Source organism: Saccoglossus kowalevskii, chromosome 6, assembly GCF_978046115.1.
Source record: "Saccoglossus kowalevskii chromosome 6, keSacKowa6.1, whole genome shotgun sequence".
NCBI classification, from domain to species: Eukaryota; Metazoa; Hemichordata; class Enteropneusta; family Harrimaniidae; genus Saccoglossus; species Saccoglossus kowalevskii.
Window position 1 is genome coordinate 25,014,285 of NC_140646.1, and position 22,999 is coordinate 25,037,283.

Consider the following 22,999-nt stretch of genomic DNA (forward strand, 5'->3'; position numbering starts at 1 on the left):
GCAAATAAAACAGCCATAACATAATGGGAGTGATTAAGCCAAGGGCCAGGAGGTCTATTTGCAAGGTTCGCCAAAAATAAATTCAAACTACTATATGCAGGGTATTTAACGAGGCATAATGGCATACGCTTGGTTGAATCAATTACAATGCCTAAACAAAACGACTAGTACAAAGAGAAACAACGCAGGTGAAAAAAAAAATTCCAATTTTTTGCTAATGTTGAAATGTGCTGTGCAGACATTAAAAACAGTGCTACGAAGTGTTCCAATGAATTTGGTTTATTTTGATTAGAAAAAAACATAGATTAAGTACAATATATTTTATATTACAGGGCTACAGCAGTCAAAAATCAATTTACATGCCAGCATGCATGCCTCATTACCAAGCACAATAGAATGGCGGTTGCTAGAGGCCCTATTAGGGTGAAATTAGTCTCGCAAAGTGTTTGTTTACAACATCAGTGTTACCATGGAAACGACTTTTAGAAACCTGAAGTATGACACAATGGTTGTATTTCAGTAGTTCACCAATAGAGGGCGCTGTGATCCCAGTTTTGCAAATAATACTGGCAGACATAGTGAATTAGTTTATTTCATGCAAAAATTCATTATTGGAAGCCCATATGAATAAATAATTTACACAATATCATTCAAATTCTTAAAAAATAGATTTTCATTGAAAGTTTGCACTCACTTCAGAAAACAACATGCAACTGAAAAACTGAAAAAAGAAGTGTTTACAAGAAGTAAAATAAAAAGAAATAAACATTTGATAAATGTTTTCTGACATTAAAGTCTTCCTTGACCCATTTTATTATTATATCAGACTTAAAGTCGTTCATTGCACCATTTAATATTATACTTGGCACATGTGCTCAATTGTCTTATTGATAAGTAGAAAAATACACAATCTTTCAGATTCAGATTTGAGACTTGGTCACCGACTGATGATTGGTTAATAGTGATCATGTGATTTAATTAACTCTTAATCTGCATTGCATTGAGGGAAGGTTAGCCAGCAATGTCTGTGGGAGTGGCGTAATTACTGATTGGATGTACTGTAAATGCATTAATTACTCACTGGTTTTTAATTTCGCTATTCTCGCTGATAGTAAAATCCACTAAATTAAATCCATGTGAACATTCAAAATAATAGAACTCATTTTTTTCCTGCCAAAGTTTGTGAAATTAAAACCCAGTGAAAAAGCTCAAAACATCAAAATAGTTTTCAGCACTTCAATAAAATTTCAATTTCATTAACAATGAAACACATGTGCCAATTTGTACCTGTTGATTAAAGTTGACCCCTACTACCGGTATTGGCATAACAAACAAAAAAACATGACATTAATAAGCAAAATTTCAGAATTATAGGCATGCATATAAATATCACTTAAAGGTCAGAGGATATATCAGGCAACATCATAAATTAATTTAATTAAAATTTACAATTTCACATCAAAAACTCATGAACAATTGCCGTAATTTATCATCTACTTCAAGAATGAGGCATCACAATCAGAGGTGTGGCAATGACTGTACTGAACGGTGATTACACATCAAGCGTTTTCAGTGAAACCAGACAACCTTAATATTAATGAGCGGTATTTTGTATTTTTCGATTGCTTTTGTATCTGCGATGGATTGACATTTACAAATATTGATTTGCATCTTATTAATTATCATTATCAGAAAATATATATGAAACCCAGACGCTGCCGGGTTCCGAGCTTGGAGATTCAATCAAATACTAATCGCATGTAATCAAAGTCTCTTAACGGCGACAAACATTACTGTGTACCTTGCGAACTTCAGCTGCTTGGCAACCAACCGCTCAATCAACACACGCAGATTGATGGAAAATGTGTTTAGACATGAACATACAATTGTCTATTCTATGTCGTAATTGTCATACCCAACACCATTACTATTGCTGCCAGATCCGCCATGGTGCGGAACCCAGTCCAACGTTTTCTTCAGTTCGCCATATGACATGTGTAACTGTTTCACTTCTTGGGAATGCCGAGACCGCGTCTCACTCAGCTCTTTCAATAAATGGTCATTAGTGGAAACCAGAGATCTGCATGAGCAAATAATCCATCATTAATAAAGACCTGTAATCATTATCATTAGATTTTTATCAATGAAATCAATGTACAAAATTATTAAGCAGTTTGCAAGCTGAGAGTGAACCTAATTTTGACTCATGGTGAAATCAATTGGTAAATCAATTTACAAGTTGTATTTAAATCTTCTCTTCTTTCTTCTCCAACCTTTACTTTTAATACAGTCTTTAATAATCAGTGCCTACGTCTTTCATGAGTTTTTGACAAAGAACATAGTCATAACATAGTCCTTAGCCCTTTTCATTGCCAGAGTACGGTATGTACCAAGATAGATATGTACAAGAGGTGATTGCAATCATTAAGGATATGACGCAGATCGAAGGCTCTAGCAAATTATGTCCCAAATTTGAACAAAATCCATTCTCAAATGCCTAAAATCTAGTTCCACAATTATAGAAACAATCATTTTCACTACAGAGGCTTTGAGTCAGCCATCTTGAATCAGAACTTGAAATGAATACATGTCTACATGCTTAAATGTGATTGGTTATATATGGCTTCGAAAAAGCATTTATTTAATAGTGGTACACCGCCTGCTGGAGCTTTTCTATAAAATAGAAATCTGCAATCTGCGAATATGTGTGAAGGGTGAAGGAGTCAATGTGTTAAAATAAAATATTCGCCAGTCAACTATTTTGAATAAGAGCAAACAAATACATGTAAAATAAAATGTCATACTTTAAGGTCCCATCATGTTCAATATATGTACCAAGTTTGAAATCTTTACATGCATGACGAAGATCTGATTCCGTGATGAATTATTAGCACAAAAATAGCCACCATTCAGCCAGCGTGAATCAGATTGCAAAATAAATGCATGTGTATGTAGATGAGACGTGCCCAAAGAAAAGAGAATTACAAAGAGAATTGTGGTTGAGAAAAACATACGCTTGAGTGTGTCCCACAAAACACTTGGTGGTTTCCCAGCATAGATAGGAAGCAGATCAATGGATTGTCAATGGATCTTTATTCAAAGGTGAAATATACATGATACACAGCTCACTAAATTGAGACTGAAAGATGCCGCGCACGACCGGCACATGACCAACTAGAGATTTGAATGAAACAATGTAACAACGATCTGGCGCCAACACAGATGCATGAAATATCAACGTACTCGTTAAGCGAAGACTCGCGTAACACGCAATAAATGTAACTAGAACAATTGAATGGAAATAAATGATCATTCGAACCCATCCCCGACACGAATTAAGACGGAGTCAATTTCACATAATTTTATGTTTGTGTACATTTCTACCAATGACAATTTAGCAAATCAACAACTTACTTATGACTTTCTTGTAGCATATTTGCAAGTTCTTGTAATTGTGAATAGTGTTTGGTTTGAACATTCAGTCTCTCAATGTCTTGTTTCAGTAGTTCATTTTCTCTTGATAGATCCCCTGAAACAATAGATAGTTATCTGTCAGAATTCACAAAACTTTCATATCCTGGATTTCATATTGCTACTGAATACACTTAAAGCGGGGGAGTCATCACTTGCGCATGCGTCAGATGGCCATAGCGTGTCACTGTTTACAAACAAGCGTCTACCCATGAGTCTTTGCGTTTTTAGCGTGTGTTGTTATCGTTGCTATGGACTCAATTCCCGCGCGTGCGCAGGTGACAACCCTACGCTTTAAATCAGATGTATAAAATATAGATACAGCAACCCCTCGCTATGTAGCATCTCAGTAAGTCGCGGGAAGTTGTATGGTTCCCAAAAATTTTATTGTGTTCTGTTAACAGTTTTGAAGTAAAAAAACTAATATTTTGTTGCATCATGTATTTAATTGGCTGGAGGAAACAACTTGACACCTACTGGTCGTCAATTGCAATTGGATCCCGACACTCGCGACTTAGTGAGGGGCCACTGTACTTCTAATTATGAAAATAAATGACACAATATCCCCGACTATCTAAGTCATATGCCCAATTCCAGAAATTTCTATGAAAAATTAAATAACTATCTATTCTATTATTTGACACTTTATATTCCTTTCTTTTTCCGAAATTATATTTTTATTTTTTTGGCTGAGATAACTTTTTTTCGCAGACTATTTGACAGTCTAGATGAGAACAAAAGTTAATAGTTTTTTTTGGGGGGTATTTTCATGCTTTACAATGTGCAATATACATTTGATGATAATTTTGACGAAGTAAGGGACGACGTCAAAAGATTAATGTCGGATAAAAAACTTAATTCCTTTAGTTTTTTTCCAAACCCCCCTACCCCCCACTGAAACTTAATTGATAAATATTGGTCATGGCGTCAGACTACATTCACCATTAAATACAAATTGATAATCGGACAGTAGTATTGCATAGCAGTTGATTGTCGGGTGGGTGTAAAAAGATTTCACAAATGCATCTCATTTGACGCACAGATTTACATTCGAACCAAACCATTTTTCTGTTTTTTCCCTTTTCGGTTATTTCTGTCCATGATTGGATAGAAAAAAAACGAACTACAAATACTCCAAGATTTTTTTGACTTTATTAAAAAATAAAATCGTTTTTGTAGGATGGAAACTTTTTGAGGTCAAAACCCCCCACCCCCAAACTAAAGGAAATAAGTTTTTTATCCGACATCGATCTTTTGACGTCGTCCCTAAGGGTATCTCAATAAAAATGACTTTGAAAAATCAACTGCTATAATAACAAAAAATTCAAGCTCAAAATCAAATCATTTGATTTTTACATGACAAGACGTAAGATATCGTAGTGAACGGAAAATCACCTATTAGTAATAGACATATATTTCTGGCTGAATATTTCTACTCACCAATCTGTTTACTCTCCATAGCGTTGTTAGAAGCCATCAATGAACCATGTGATGATATTTCTGATTTTAATCTTTGATTCTCTTCCATTGATTGGTGTAACCGAGATCTTAACAGGTCCTATTTGAATCACAATTATTACACGAGTAAATTTTTTTGAAAATATGCATTAATAGAGCAAAAGTTAGTCTTGAAATATGAAATGAAAAAATAGAACTATTTTTAGTAATGGTACTTTCCAACATCTTGGTGCTGCAATCTTATAATTCAAAGGTTCATATTTTATAGGGCCAAGTCTACATAATGGAGTAAATTGAAAACATTCATATTCACATGTAGCATTCGATTGTATTTGCTTTTTAAATCTTTTCTTTGACCCTTATCCTGTGAGCCTTGTGCATTTTTACATCGACCAGACAAGACAAGACTAGGGTTAATCTTTTGAATGCTTTAACTTTTCCTGAAAAAATTTTGCAGTACAACATTTTGCAAATTCTTTTGTCAATTTTGAACTAAATGGACACAATTTTCCATTGGCTACTGATTTTGATCAAAACTGTTGACAAATCATGAAAAACAGGTTTTTGCATTGCCTCTATTAAAAGCACATCTTTTATAGAAGTGCATATAAACAAAAATTGCAGTTGCTGTGTACAGAATGGTTAATATATTACTTATTTTTATTGCAGAGACACCTCTGTAATTAAGACATGTGGTACTAATAGAGAAAATATGGTAATTGTTTTTGTTTTTGCGGAAGGTGGCAAAATCAAAAAGATTAAGCTCAAGATACTATGATAGGAAATTGAAATTCAAGTAGAAACATTTCGTTAATTAAACATCATAATTGTCAATGTTTGACACAAGAGGGCGCCCTATATCACAGTATTTATCTGAACTATTTCAATTTGACTTTAACAGTTATGCTCAATGACCACAAGTGTTTCAAAGCAAATTTGACACTGAACAAGGCTCTTTCTTTTCTAAGAAATTTAAATTCAATATTACTTTTTTTACTGCTAAATGTATGATATTAACACTCTGAAAAAACCTTTGTTGATCAAAAGCTAGAAGTCATTTCACATTTCGTCTGTCCGGTCCAAATTTACGATTGAATTCAGTGAAAAGGACAGAAACTGCACAAATGCGTAAAAAAAGAAAATTTGGCTCTAGTTGGCTGAAATATGTTAACTGCAAAGGTTACAGGAAGCACAGCTGACCCATTACCATATTTGTCACCTTAGTAAAATTACACATAAACCAAATTACATTGATTGTATGCAAGATCTTTATTTTAACCAAAGACAAAACTAATAGAGCATTACAAATAGAGGCTGAGCAAACATTGTATATGTTTATAATAGAATAAATACTCACCAAATCTCTATATGCTTGATCCAACGCCGATTTCATTTCTCTGTTACCTTGACCTTGGTCACTGGAGTTCACCCGAGATAGTTTACCACGTAGTGCTACATTTTCTTGTGCAAAATGTGCTAAATCTTCCTTCAGTTTATCAATATTTGTAATGCCGCTGGTGTTCATATCGGACATGTGATTGGATAACATGGTCTTGGCGAGATCTGTATAGATATGCCCATATTAGGAAATGTGTGTTTTCTTATCTTCACAGCAGTGAATAAACAATACATGTAAATCATTGTATCTAACCTTTCTATTTTTGATAAGTCAATCAAAGTTGGTATGGCGAAGAGCACATGGACATATCAAATTGGAATGCAAAAATGAGAAAGCACATATGTAATTTTTGTCCCACTTTTGAATGGAATAAAATATTTGACCGTTTCAAAGTAATGAGATTTTATGGGTAAAAAATGGCTTTCTGTCAGCCATATTGGAAAGGATAACAAAACAACTTGACCCAAATCAATCCAAAATTTTACAGACAGAAAAGACATGCACAGAATCCAAATTAATATCCCACCTACCAAAAAACATTACAACTCCAAGTGCAGGCAACTGTCTGTAAATGAGCTTGACTAAATTTATATAAAATGCCATTCTAAAGTAGCTGAAGGGTAATACACACTTTTACCAAGTATAAACAGATCGCTACTTACTTAGAAATTTGGCATTCTTGTGTAATGATTTGGATCCATTCCAATACTTGTCAACGAGGGTGAGGAATTTCTCAAAAAAATCTTTGTCTTCACCAAGTGATATGTTTTGAACATCATCTATGGTAGATTCTGTACTGCGCAATTGACGAGGTTCTCCTCGTTGTCTGGTTGGTGGTGACTGCAAATAAAATGATGAAATAGCATCAGTTACGATAAAACTATAGCCTGATTAATTCCCGAAACTAAGGTCGAAATCAATTTGAGCAAAAAGTAAAAAAAAATTTACATTAGAGGAAGACAGTGGCATTTATGTGTGTGCGTTTGTGTGATCATACCCTTCTACGATACAGGAATATGTTTTCATACACTTTGACGTAGTTCACTGAAGGACATTATATTGGGACAACATTATATTGGGAATGCAACATGATCTTACCATAGGTACATCTGACAACATTATTCTACTGTCTGATTGGCTAGCATCTCTGCCATGTGAAGCACTGGAAGGCACTGTGGGATTGTCTGTGTGTCTAACAGGCTGACTATGCATTGGTGTTTTTCGATCAATTTCTGAATAAATCAAACATAAAGACATGTGACTTTAAACACATTCAACTTAACAGTATGACTACGTTTAAAATAGGCTATATCAGTGATGGAATAAAAAAAAAACAATTTTTGAAATTGTATTTCTTAAGCATGACTTTAAAATGTTATTTTAGCTAGAATAAATTTTCGCTGAAAAACCTTTTGGGTAATTTGAGTTAATTTTTACTGATTTTTGATGAGTTGAATGTAAAATATATGAAAAAGGTATATTAGCTGGATTTTATTGTTCACTAAATCATCACTTCAGTGAAAGTAAATAGCAAATTCCAAGTGAAAGTATTTTACAGTATTACTTTTGTCACCATTGTAATCATTGAAACAAATCTTTTACATAACTACCACTTGACAGTCATGTTTATACATGAATAATTCATTGATGTTTACAAACAATGAAAATAAGGAAGCATGCAACTACACGATAGAATGAGAGTCACGCCATCAATCATAGTTAGTCGTAACTTCCAAAAAAAAAATTTCCTAGATTCCCTTGACAGTCAAGAAAGGCTTGTTGAGCAACATATCATTTGTTATTCATACGAACATGCATAATAAAATTTGTGCATGTATGCTTTAAGGATTTTCTGGATTTTTAATTTTACTGTTGCTATGCAGCACATGAATCTGCCACTATGCAACACATGAATGTGTCACTATGTAACACATGAATCTGCCACTATGTAACACATGAATCTGCCACGATGCAACATATGAATGTGCCATTATGCAACACATGAATGTGCCATTATGCAACACATGAATCTGCCACTATGCAACACATGAATCTGCCATTATGCATACATAAATCTGCCATTATGCAACACATGAATCTGCCACTATGCAACACATGAATCTGCCATTATGCAACACATGAATCTGCCATTATGCATACATAAATCTGCCATTATGCAACACATGAATCTGCCACTATGTAACACATGAATCTGCCATTATGTAACACATGAATCTGCCACTATGTAACACATGAATCTGCCACTATGCAACACATGAATCTGCCATTATGCAACACATGAATCTGCCACTATGCAACACATGAATCTGCCACTATGTAACACATGAATCTGCCACTATGCAACACATGAATCAGCCACTATGCAACATATGAATCTGCCACTATGCAACACAAGAATCTGCCACTATGCAAAACACGAATCTGCCACTATGTAACACATGAATCGGCCACTATGCAACACATGAATCTGCCACTATGCAACACATGAATCTGCCATTATGCAACACATGAATCTGCCACTATGCAACATATGAATCTGCCACTATGCAAAACACGAATCTGCCACTATGTAACACATGAATCGGCCACTATGCAACACATGAATGTGCCACTATGCAACACATGAATCTGCCACTATGCAACACATGAATCTGCCATTATGCAACACATGAATCTGCCACTATGCAACACATGAATCTGCCACTATGCAACACATGAATCTGCCACTATGCAACACATGAATCTGCCACTATGCAACACAAGAATCTGCCACTATGCAACACAAGAATCTGCCACTATGCAACACATGAACCTGCCACTATGCAACACATGAATCTGCCACTATGCAACACATAAATCTGCCACTATGCAACACATGAATCTGCCACTATGCAACATATGAATCTGCCATTATGAATACATAAATCTGCCAGTATGCAACACACGAATCTGCCACTATGCAACACATGAATCTGCCACTATGTAACACATGAATCTGCCACTATGCAACACATGAATGTGTCACTATGTAACACATGAATTTGTCACTATGTAACATGTGAATCTGCCACTATGTAACACGTGAATCTGCCACGATGCAACATATGAATGTGCCATTATGCAACACATGAATGTGCCATTATGCAACACATGAATCTGCCACTATGCAACACATGAATCTGCCATTATGCAACACATGAATGTGCCATTATGCAACACATGAACCTGCCACTATGCAACACATGAATCTGCCACTATGCAACACATGAATCTGCCACTATGCAACACATGAATCTGCCATTATGAATACATAAATCTGCCATTATGCAACACATGAATCTGCCACTATGCAACACATGAATCTGCCACTATGTAACACATGAATCTGCCACTATGTAACACATGAATCTGCCACTATGCAACACATGAATGTGCCACTATGCAAAACACGAATCTGCCACTATGTAACACATGAATGTGCCACTATGAAACACATGAATCTACCACTATGCAACACATGAATCTGCCACTATGCAACACATGAATCTGCCACTATGCAACATATGAATCTGTCACTATGCAACACAAGAATCTGCCACTATGCAAAACACGAATCTGCCACTATGTAACACATGAATGTGCCACTATGAAACACATGAATCTACCACTATGCAACACATGAATCTGCCACTATGCAACACATGAATCTGCCACTATGCAACATATGAATCTGTCACTATGCAACACAAGAATCTGCCACTATGCAAAACACGAACCTGCCACTATGTAACATATGAATCTGCCACTATGCAACACATGAATCTGCCACTATGCAACACATGAATCTGCCACTATGCAACATATGAATCTGTCACTATGCAACACAAGAATCTGCCACTATGCAAAACACGAACCTGCCACTATGTAACACAAGAATCTGCCACTATGCAACATATGAATCTGCCACTATGCAACACAAGAATCTGCCACTATGCAAAACACGAATCTGCCACTATGTAACACGTGAATCTGCCACTATGTAACATGTGAATCTGCCACGATGCAACATATGAATGTGCCATTATGCAACACATGAATGTGCCATTATGCAACACATGAATCTGCCACTATGCAACACATGAATCTGCCACTATGCAACACATGAATGTGCCACTACGCAACACATGAATCTGCCACTATGCAACACAAGAATCTGCCACTATGCAAAACACGAATGTGCCACTATGCAACATATGAATCTGCCACTATGCAACACAAGAATCTGCCACTATGCAACACATGAATCTGCCACTATGCAAAACACGAATCTGCCACTATGCAAAACACGAATCTGCCACTATGTAACACAAGAATCTGCCACTATGCAAAACACGAATCTGCCACTATGCAAAACACGAATCTGCCACTATGCAAAACACGAATCTGCCACTATGTAACACAAGAATCTGCCACTATGCAAAACACGAATCTGCCACTATGTAACGCAAGAATCTGCCACTATGTAACACAAGAATCTGCCACTATGCAACACAAGAATCTGCCACTATGCAAAACACGAATCTGCCACTATGCAAAACATGAATCTGCCACTATGCAACACAAGAATCTGCCACTATGCAAAACATGAATCTGCCATTATGCAACACAAGAATCTGCCACTATGCAAAACACGAATCTGCCACTATGTAACACACAAATCTGCCACAATGCAACACATGAATGTGCCACTATGTAACACATGAATGTGCCACTATGCAACACATGAATGTGCCACTATGCAACACATGAATGTGCCACTATGCAACACATGAATGTGCCACTATGCAACACATGAATGTGCCACTATGCAACACATGAATCTACCAATTTCATCTAAAGCAAAAACACCACTGTCAATGTTTTGATTCTGATGAAAATGAGGTTGACTGAATGGAACTGGAATGATGATTTGTAAAAATCTGAGCAGCAGTGACTGCAAACTGATCAGATGGAGACCATTAACATTGAATGTGAGGTGATTAGATTAACAATGCACACAGCTGCAATAATGAACCGGTCAATGTAATCCAATACTCATTTCAAGTGAGTATACAGAGACAATGACATTTGATTACTCCCATTAAATAGAAAAGTGATAAGTAAACCATATCATAGCCTTCATCAATACAACCCACATAGAGGCTAACCAATAAAAAAAAAAAAACAAGATATGACAGAGGTTTTGATTGGAACACTGTGGAACAGTCAAATTACATTGAAGTATCTGCATTTACATGAATGATTTAATCCCGCCCATATATGTATTGGAGGGACACTTGGAAATAGGCAAAGTAGAGAAGGATGGTAACACATCTGAATCACTGAGATCCATGTACAAAATGTATGCCTGATAAACAAAATATTGCAAACTAGACGAAGGAGTGCAGAATTTACCTTGACTGTAGTTTGAGATAGCAGGATTATGATAGTGATTTTAATGACAATAATGATTATGATTTTGATGGTGATAATGATTTTTATATTGATGTGATGATTATTATGATGATGATAATAATTGCAATCATGACAGTGTAAATGAAATCCACACACCTGTTAATGACCCTTGTGGTGCTGGCGTGAAATTAGCTTTAGAAGTATAAGCAGTGTATGCTTTACTCTCGTCCCCAAATCGGATATTAGGATCACCTTCTTTCCTAATCTGCTCAACTTCATCCGCAAACTGTACACGCATGCGCTCCCTGTGCGCCTGGTGATGCGATATCTTGCCTACAGGGGATGATTTATCAGTCGGAGAGGGCGGAGTCAGTGTTATGATTGGTAAGATCCCCACAGTGTTGGATCTAGGTGGCGTATACTCACGTAGCATGTGTGGATGTCTCTCACGATCTGTAGAGCATGCAAAGATCGACAAGAAAAAGCAGCAGACAAACAAAGCAAAGATGAGTAGAGAGAATAGGACACAAATACGTTACAGAACAAGTAAAAACAGAATTCAACAGAAAATTATTGTGTATATTGTATGAGAGTTATCACATGCAATGTTCAATGAAGGGTTAAAGAGTTAAGGCACATTAAGGGAATAATGAGTAGATAGAATAGAGGCAGAGTAGCAGACATATACATGTATAGACAACACCAGGATATGTGCAGAGACATGACATGTGATAAGACAAACACAAGTAAAGAGGGATGAAAAAAAAAAAGAAATAGACAATTCAATAGTTATCCCATGAATCGTAAGGGAGTGGCAAATTTTGGCAATTGTAAATAACCATGATAATGGTTGATGATATGACGATTCGGCAAACTTCGGTGGTATTTTTAGTTTCTAAATTTTACAAATAATGAACAGTAAAAGTACAGTGGAGATGACAATAATATTTATAATCGCAATGTAGCGATTCTTTTACCGAAATGTATCAACATTGTAAATCAACAGATTGAAATATTAAATCATCATACTTAATAGATAAAACTTAAATTTTACAGAATCTACAATTTCAAGAATTTAAATATTTATTTTACAATGTGTAAAAACCAAACTATAGAGATGCATATTTAGTCTTGTATACAAATAGCTTTGTATCAAATTCACAGACAAATGAGCCATTTAAACTTTCATACTTTTTTTTAAATGGAGTGATATACGTTTATAAATTTGAACTCACTAAAGTTTTATATGATTATTTATCAGTGAATTTATAATCACAACAGAATGCATCAGTAAACATATTTTCTTGTAAATAATGTTGTGGAGAAAGTCATGTATGCGAAAGTCTGCTGTTTGACTTCAAACCTAGTATCATTACTTATTAATGTAAAATCTGTTTTAAAATAGTACAATACAATGGTGGGGAGGCGGTTTCTATTAGAGCATCTACACATATGAGAAATGGTGAATGATTTTCAAGTGTTCAAAAATAATGAGTGCGACTTAGGGATGCAGCTTCTAATACAGATTTAACAGTAATAATATCAGCTGTGTAATTGAAAAGGAGAAAGACCGGTTTGGTAGTCTCTTATTTTTATATACCATTTTCTAGATAAATAGTGCAGTTGCAAGCAATACAAGTGAACTTTTCTTCGTTATCAGACTTTTGAATACTATGATAATATTTTCTTTGTGTATTGTACCGGTAATTAAAATATAGTGGTCCATGGCGACAAGACAACAGAGAATAAGTGCTACTAGATGTTCTCTATTAGAAACAGATGCCAATATCACATGCATTCATATATAAAAGGTGCATATACAATATAAGAAACAAATTTATTTAAATTTGACTTGTGTCTACACTGAAGGCATGTTTCTAATAGAGAAAATATGATAATGTTAACAGAACTGGTTACGTACAGGTATTAGTACAACATGAAATGCAACAATTAGATATACAAATTAATGTATGAACAGTGGACATTATTTATTAATGTTGTGTGTGTTTGGTTTGTTGTATACTAGTAATACATGCAGACAGACAGACAGACGGACAGACAGGACAAATGCTACAGATACATTGCACAATCTATATACAGCAACATGGTATAGAAGTGAATTACACAGTACACTGTTCAATGACTGTTACAATATATACTTTAAATACTGTGGAATACTTTAGTTTTTCGCTGGAATTAATTTTCGCTGAAAAGGCTTTTTGGGCGTTTTGCTTGATTCACTGATTTTTGACGAGTTCAATGTGAAATATAGAAAAAAAAGTATATTCGCTGGATATTATTTTCACGGAATCATTCCTTCAGCATAAATAGCGAAAATAAAGTATTCTACAGTATTATAACATTCCTATAAATTGCGCCCTCTAGTGACGGGATGTTTCTGTGACGTCAATAGACCACTTTCCCGGAAGTAGCAAAACTGGGGTGCAAAAATAGACCTGCTTTGTCATGGCGGATAATACAAACATGTCAGTTTACTGATAGTCGATAGAAAAGAATTTTATTTTTGTTACGTCAATTGGTACACCCAGAAGCACAATATCACACCCCAATTTTGCATGCGCGCGCATGCGAAAAGCTGTATCTTTGACTTCCGGGAAAGTCATCTATTGTTTCATCACTAGCGGGCGCAACTTACAGGACAGGGGTATTTAAACACAAACGACTAAGATTGCTGTATTATGCTATTAAAGGGCAGTGGTCGTCGTGCTGCGTCCTGTTCGATATGGGACTCATAGCGACGTATACAACGCATGTAAAATACATTGTTTATTTACATGAAATTCGAACACGCGCTGCGCAACGACCACCACGCTTTAAGTACATTTACATGATTATTAATATCAATTTAGTACGATGATAAGAGAAGTATTAGATGAGAGCCTTTTACTGAATTACCATGCATGCAATTAATAGTAATAAGTGTTAAATAAAAACACTGAAATACCGACAGCTCAAAATTTACACTGTGCAATGAAACAGCAACACAAATACAATTCACTAAAAGCATGGTGCCAGCTGACTAACCTAACCATGATTTTAACAATACACTACTGTACCGAAATGAATCAACTAAACTAGGGTACAAATATTTATTGGGAAAGACTATGTGATAATAATTTAGAAATGATATTTAGATTACTTGGAAGAGCCTACGCGTAGTTTGGAATTAAAAGAGCAAATACTGTCATTTGTAGTACTGTAAAATGACTAAATTTCACTGATTTAGCATTTCAGGCATATTCAGGTTTTAAATTCACGGTTTTATCATTTAGATAATGTGTTCTATGCTCAATTTTACATATTCACTGGGTTTTAATTTAGTGCATTTTCCAGTCAGCGAAAAAAACAAAATTAAAACCCAGTGAATAATTAACCCTTTTACAGTACTAAGCAAGACAGATTAAACTCAGCAGTTTCAATACTATAATTAGTAATAAAAACTTACTCGGTGAATGAGGCTGATTATATATCTGCCTTGATTGATAGTTTCCATGGTTACCAACAGGTTCCTCATCTTTTTTCAGTGATGAAGTCATTATTGGTGAAGGAGGGAAATTGGTACTTGGCAAATGATTTCTCACGTCATAGGGATGGGCATCTGACATCATTTCAGCTCTATCAAGTACTCGGGCATCTGTGGAAATTACAAATGCCATATGAATACAATAATTTATTAAATGGATTGTGATCTGATTAAATTCTTGATTTCAATGCTACATTTTGCACATTTTTAAGTACTGTAGCATACTTTATTTTTGCTTGGAATTAATTTTCACTATTTTCGCTGGAGGAATGATTCAGTGAAAATAAAATCCAGCGAATATACCTTTTTTACTATATTTTACATTCAACTTGTCAGAAATCAGTGAAAATAAATTCCATACAACACCCAAAAAGTCTTTTCAACAAAAATTAATTCCAGCTAAAATAAAGTATTTTATAGTATTTTCATACAATTCCTTTGCGAATTAAAAGTTTATATGGTGAAAGATGAAAAAATATGACCTTGGCTTTCAAAGGTTGAACCGTGGTATACAGGAAAAGTACTGCGGCGATTATCAAAGGAAATGGAATGGCGTTTTATGTATTAAACCGCCTTGATACATGCAACGAGTCCATAACTGGCATATCACACTTTCCCCAGTCAGTAGTTTATATCAAACCATTTTAAGAATGCTGTACATCTTTTTTGCTTTGAAACCCAAAATTCTACTTTTTTGTATTTTTCAATGCTGGACTACAAGGAGCAAACACTCAGTAGGAAAACAAGTGAATTGGATGTTTTTATAGGGTGTAAAAATCAATTTTTGTTAATTAAAAACAAAAGCACATGTCATTGTTTTGAAAGCCATGTTTTAATTAATCAGCCAAAGACATAATAGACAGATAATTTGCATAATAGTCACCACCCATAGCAAATATAAACAGTCTCGTGCATTCAGTACAAGCTCAGACTAGTAATACAAGTATTAGTATTCCGATGTACAAGTTACACGCATTCCATTTACGATCGTCCACAAATTCAATTTCGTTGAATTTCTCGCTCTTCAAGCAGTCGACTATCAAACCGTCTTGGGGTCGACTGTGACAGTGATGAAAGAAAACGAATGCAAGGAAATTTGGAGAAGAACGTCGACAGTATGTAAAGCGATTATTATGAAACTTTTAATCATGGAAGGTACCTTCCACGATTTAATTGATCAGACCATGGAGGTATAAACAGAAGGTAGAAAATTTGAGCACATGGCAGACTTAGTTTTCGTGACCAAATTACGTGTCATGGACCACAATGAGTCGGAAGTGAAACACTTGGGCCCGAACTTGGCTATACCTTGGCTACACGTAAAGCACGAGTCAAGCAGCTGTAAAAGCGTGTGTGTGAGCATCCTTGTTTTACCTGTTTTATTTTTCTTAATCTTCACATTCTCAATAAATAATTTGACGAATTCAATGAAGTTAGATTTGTTATACATGATATAGAAAGTGAACTGAATGTAAGATACCGGCAGTAGTCCCCGCCAGCAGTTGTTCCGGTACTATGTATTACGCATTGAAGATGGAAAAAGAATCATCACACTAATTTTGTCACAACAGTTTTGGGAACTAAAAAACGGAAAACACGATTTATGGCGAACAGGTTATTTTACAAATCAACAAAATAATAACGGAGCAAACAAACTGAAAATTCACCACCCGATCGACAGACAACTTTAAACCTAAGCGATTGCATCTCCCGATTCAGTTCAGCGCTCGCTGTGACTTCTCTCCCCCTCATTGCCATTCAAATCAGATAATACAGATCTTCGTCGAGACATCTTGCACAGTAAAAAAAAAAATCTTGGAAAGAAAACTACATGTAGTTGACTCTGGTGGTGCGTTCAGCCACGGTTATTGATTCAGCAGCTGTGTATGCGTCAGATGGCCATAGCGTGTCATTGATTACAAACAAGCGTCTACCCATGAGCATTTTTAGCATGTGTTGATATCGTCGCTTGGGATTAAATTCCCACGTGTACGCAGGTGGACCCTCTCGCTTTAAAAGTACACTCTATCAAATATGTTTACAATAGACTAGGTAGTTCAGGTACCACTGTGTTGAAGTACTGTGGCGTAGACTTATTTTTGTTTGAAAATCGCTGAATAAAAATATTGTATTATTATTTACTTACCGGTACATGTTAAATTCTCTTGTTCACTCTATTAACTCCAAGATGTATCAAATTTATTCAAATCCTGGTATACTATGCAAGTTTTTGTTTTGAAATTTGTCGATCATAAAACATGACTATTATTTTCCTAGATTTTGTATATGCATGATGCAGCTTGTTGTAGAATTTTTTAACATAATCTTGTAGCGATGAATTTTCAAAACCATATTTGAATCCCAAGAAACCTTACATCAAAGAAAAGACTGCAGTAGCCCATTTTTGTATTCTCTAGCATCTTTAGTTCAACCATTTTCTTATTATGTTACTATTGGTGTTATTCCACTCAACTCCGTAACAAACACGATTAAGCTGACAATAATTATTATGAAGAAAGAATCAAGTTATTACCTTCTATCGCATGCTCCTCTACAGAGGGTAGCTTAGCGTAGGATCCTGTTATTTGGCGTGGTTTTCCGAGATCACCGGCTGTACGGGATATCAAGTCCAACACTTCACAATCATCGTCATCTAAAACTGAAAACGTTAAAAACAAAACAAATTATAATATCAAGTGATATAATCCAAGCTATTAAAGAATAGTGTCATTTAGATTCATGTACAATTTAGTTGCTAGTGTCTTTGAATAATTATACCGTATTAGCTCTACTAGTAGCATATACACTTATATAAATTACAGCCGTTTTCTGGTCAAAATGAGTAATTTTAATTATTTTTTATTATATTAATTATTTTGCATACAATAAATACAATTTCTGGTTTACACATGCTTCTAATAAAGATGCACTTCTAATAGAGTAAATATGGTGCATCCTAATCATAATTCATTCACATTATGCAGTATCTAATACAATGTACCACAAAATATTCAAATTTATGCAGACCAACTTTTTTTTTTTACCTGTTGATTTTTTTCCTATACTCTTGACATACTCAGCCCTGGGATGTGGTTGCCTTTCCTCTTCAGGATTTGGTAATGCTGGATGTTCTGTCAATTCAGTTGCCTAGGTAATGTGACAAAAACAATATTCATAACAAATATCTAGTGGGGTTTTCAATAATTTGAGAATTAAAAAATCTTTTAGATCTTTTCAAAGGATTTTACATTATGAAGTCTCTTTAATGGTACATTTACTAAAGATTTACAAGGCATGATGGGTAATACCTGGTCGGGTGTAAAATGAGTGAGAGCAGCTTTTCTTTCACTATCCCTTACATCACGGTCATCTGCAATTAAGTGTAGAAAAAACAGAAAATGTTATTATAAAGTATTGCAGCAGAATTTCTAACAATATATACATATTCATTGTTTTGCACAATTCAAAATTTATACAAATCAATCCGAATAGCTGTGTGACGGATCAACACTAGTCTTAAATAGTAGATAGAGGAAGTAAGTGCTATACTTGTCATAATTGACAAGCAAAGATGTAGATATCAAATAAGAATAGACCTTTAATAGTTGGAAGATTTATTGATTAATATTATAATTCAAGAATACCTACCTAGCTTCCTGAGGTTTGGTAGCATATGAACCAGAAATAATCTATAATCCGGTTCATCTTTAGTCACAGGATTTAATCTGAGATCTAATTCTTGTAAAGAAGTGTTAAATCGTAATCTGTAGAGCTCTTTTAAAGTTGGTATATTATTATAATATCTAGTTGCACATGTCAAGGAATATAATTTGATGACAAGTAAAAATGAATTGTTGCTCTGAACAAAGCAATCGAATAGTCCAACTAGGCCATCCATTGTGGCCGCGCATCAATAGCATACGGCGTCCAGTCTTTTGACGTTTGTTGATTAAGTGCTCAGGAAAGTGTCTGGGTATGTTGCAAAGTATCTCTCTGTATTTGCCTACCAGGTATGAGAGCTAGATGTATGTAAATATCTTGCACCCGCTGTAACGATTCAACATCAATGGTACAATTCAAGCAAATTTGAAAAGACTTTGAACAATATTACTCGCCATGATGACATCATATTGAACAATTCATGCAGATATTTGAAGACGTTTGCTATACCGGTAGTAGGTTATATTTGTTGACAGGTTGAATTTTGTTTCAATGTTTTAAAAGTCCAATGACAGGTAGTGATTAGTTGCATGACGGTCAATGAATTTATCAGGACTGGACGTTGCCAAAATTATGCAATGAAAATATGTAATAAATAAAGAAGCAGAGGTATGTGGTCAAACAGTATATCCTTCCTGGTGGCTTAGGTCAACTAAAAGGCAAGGGTCAACAATTACCATATGTGAACATGCTATGTTAATAGATATTCACTTTAGTACCCTTCAATTTTGGAACACAAAGAAAAACGTTATTGCCACCCCAGAAATAAATTCACAAAGAAATGCATGTTCTAAATTCCAGTGCTTTTTAAATGTGCGAGGGCATAACTTTAATTACAGGTGTGAAATCAGAAAAACCTCACAATTGACAGAGACTGATTCAATTTGAGATATAATGATTTCCCTTGTAATAACAATAACAGTAGATCAACATAATCAGCATAGGTTGTCCTTGATAAAGTTTGTAACTATGAGCTATAGTTTAACCATACACAAGGATACAGATTGAGTTTTTCTAATATCTTTAGATGATCAATTCCTTCCAGACTGATGAGAGCATTCCGGGATAAATCAAGATGTTTAAGGCGGCGAAAGTTACGGAATGCATGTCCAAGATATGTAATTTTTTCATGATATGTTCCCGGTAATGACAATGATCTGACATCATCTGTTGAGAAAAACAAAAATGTATTGAGTAGAAAATAAACGTGTTACTTATAAATATGACATTACATTGATATTACACTGACTTAAGAGTGACCTTACACTGACATTAGAGTGACCTTACACTGACATTAGAGTGACCTTACACTGACATTAGAGTGACCTTACACTGACATTACCAGTACATTGACATTACATTGACATTACACTGACCTTACACTGACATTAGTGACCTTACACTGACATTACAGTGACATTAACAGTACATTGACATTAGACTGACATTACACTGACATTAGACTGACATTACAGTGACCTTACACTGACATTAGAGTGACCTTACACTGACATTAACAGTACATTGACATTACATTGACATTACACTGACCTTACACTGACATTAGTGACCTTACACTGACATTACAGTGACATTAACAGTACATTGACATTAGACTGACATTACACTGACATTAGACTGACATTAGACTGACATTACAGTGACCTTACACTGACATTACCAGTACATTGACATTACACTTACCTTACACTGACATTACAGTGACCTTACACTGACATTACAGTGACCTTACACTGACATTAACAGTACATTGACATTACACTGACATTAGACTGACATTAGAGTGACCTTACACTGACATTACACTGCTATTACCGGTACATTGCATATCACATATTGTAAGTAAAGAGTGAAATCAGCACCAATTCCAGTCATAGTATGTGCAGTCCATTGAATTCTGTTGTGAAAACTCATCCCTGGGTATATGGTATTACCGGTATAGAATTACAATTTATTAAAATATGCAATTTACTATTTTCTAAATAAAGAATGAGATATTATCCAAAAACTTTCAGTTCAAAATTTCTCACAATAGCCATTTCAAATATGTGATTTGTATTAAAGCACTGTGCTATAATCAGATAACATAAATGATTCATGTTAAAAAAAATATAAGCATGTAGACAGAGCAGTGAACTAGTTCAACTCTTTGATTGGACAACAGCTGTGATTTATTTTAATATAACCACATCAAAATAAAATTGTTTCAGACACAATTGCATGGGCAAAGTGACCCTACACAGGGCTAAACATCAAATAAAATGCAATGCAAAAAATGAGGGTTGAGAAGTCCCCATTTTATTGAAATCAATCACGTGGCGGGGTAGTAGAAAATTATGAAGAATGTTGTACACTATTATGGGAAATGACAAAGGAAATGTTTTATTGATGATATCTGGAAAGCATTTTTTTATTAACAGTTGTTTGTGACAAATAGTATATTTTGAAATGAAAAAGGAATTCCTATATGGTAGTTGACCTACATTTTATTTCCTGATTTGTAACCAGGCGACTGAAAGGCAAACACTAATTAATTGAAATGTAATTAAAATATTTGTTCATACATACTAGTAATATACGGTAATCAATAATGTGCCACAGTATCTTTTTATATTCACAATAGACTGTATGCTTTTGCTTGCTTTTTAACACTAAACACCGGATCAGGATTACCGGTACTTCTACAATTGTCATTTATGTTTACAATGGACTTTTTCACACTGCAACCATGTCTACATGACTAACCTACACGTCTCTAGCAACAAGATTGTGCTTGACTTGAGCACTTTAATGCTGTCTAGAGTGATACCAAAGTACCCGGGTATTGAGCCATTGTCAGTTATTGGCATGTAGTGACTTGACTTCAATGGTGGGCATTGTTTACGCTAGTTGAGAAAACTTTTAAAGTTTTTAAATTTTTATAAACAGTCTGAAACTTTAAAATGAAAATGTTGGCATTTCTTGAATACTACACCATACTAAACTTCAAAAACAATACATCATAATAAATTAAATACTTAATATATCGTTTTGAAATTAAACAAATATATCGTTATTACGTGACCTAGATAGTCATCGCATCGTATTACTAACAACAATAAGTAACGCGGTAGCTAAGGAACAGTGAACTAAAAAGTTAAAAATTAAACAATTTTATGAAACAGAAAATAAATCACAGGTATTTATTTTGGAATGCGGCCAAGAACATTCCATTGACATATACTGTGGTTATAACTCATATGTCATGTAGTCAGGGTAACAGAAATTGAAACGTTGGTCAAAACTTTGTAAAGAATACGACAGAAAACATTCATCACTGTGCATGTTCAACTAATCGGTCTTGATTAGAAAAAATAATCATCACTGACAACAGTGTAAATGAAGTTACCAAGTGACAACCTTTGGGATTTGGTGTTTTTGTGTGTCAATCAAAATCATGTTCGTGTGTTGACGTTTACATAGTCCCGTTAGCTGCACCTGACACATAGATCAACTCAGTTCAAAAGGAGGACTAGTTGTTGACACACAAGCTGAGAAAACGTCAATACTCACCGTGATTGTCGTGTTTTAACTGAACTCTTTCGCAGATCCAATCCTCAGTTACGGTGAGCGCCATTTTTTCGAACGTTGAGTTACCTTGCTATAGCGGAAACACCTGAAACGTCGGATTACGCTATTAATGAGTAGGGGTGGCTAGTGCTTTCAAAATAAATTGTTCCCATCTTAGAAATAACGTCTAAAATTACGTTTCGTGCAATTTATATAAAATAATCTAATATAATACTGTATAGAAACAAAAATAGTGTATTTTCATTTATATTTTGCATAGAAAAAATTAAATCTAATTATGTACCTTTCCAGAAATGGTTTGTCTTGAATTGCATGCCGGGACTAGGGAATTCCTTAACCTT

At 34.9% G+C, this 22,999-nt stretch overlaps 1 protein-coding gene across 1 annotated transcript; it reads right to left on the reverse strand.

The window, feature by feature from the left end:
- Positions 1-263: 263 nt before the first annotated feature.
- Positions 264-22,736, reverse strand: LOC100375747 (centrosomal protein of 72 kDa-like). The gene is made up of 14 exons (XM_085500816.1): positions 22,641-22,736; positions 20,069-20,234; positions 18,996-19,150; positions 18,656-18,717; positions 18,392-18,494; positions 17,881-18,006; positions 15,270-15,458; positions 11,960-12,136; positions 7,427-7,560; positions 6,991-7,168; positions 6,287-6,492; positions 4,912-5,029; positions 3,415-3,529; positions 264-2,080 (listed from the first exon to the last, which is right to left on the reverse strand). The coding sequence occupies exons 1-14, from the start codon at positions 22,702-22,704 to the stop codon at positions 1,891-1,893; spliced, it is 1,983 nt and encodes a 660-aa protein (XP_085356942.1). The 5' UTR covers positions 22,705-22,736; the 3' UTR covers positions 264-1,890.
- Positions 22,737-22,999: the final 263 nt, after the last annotated feature.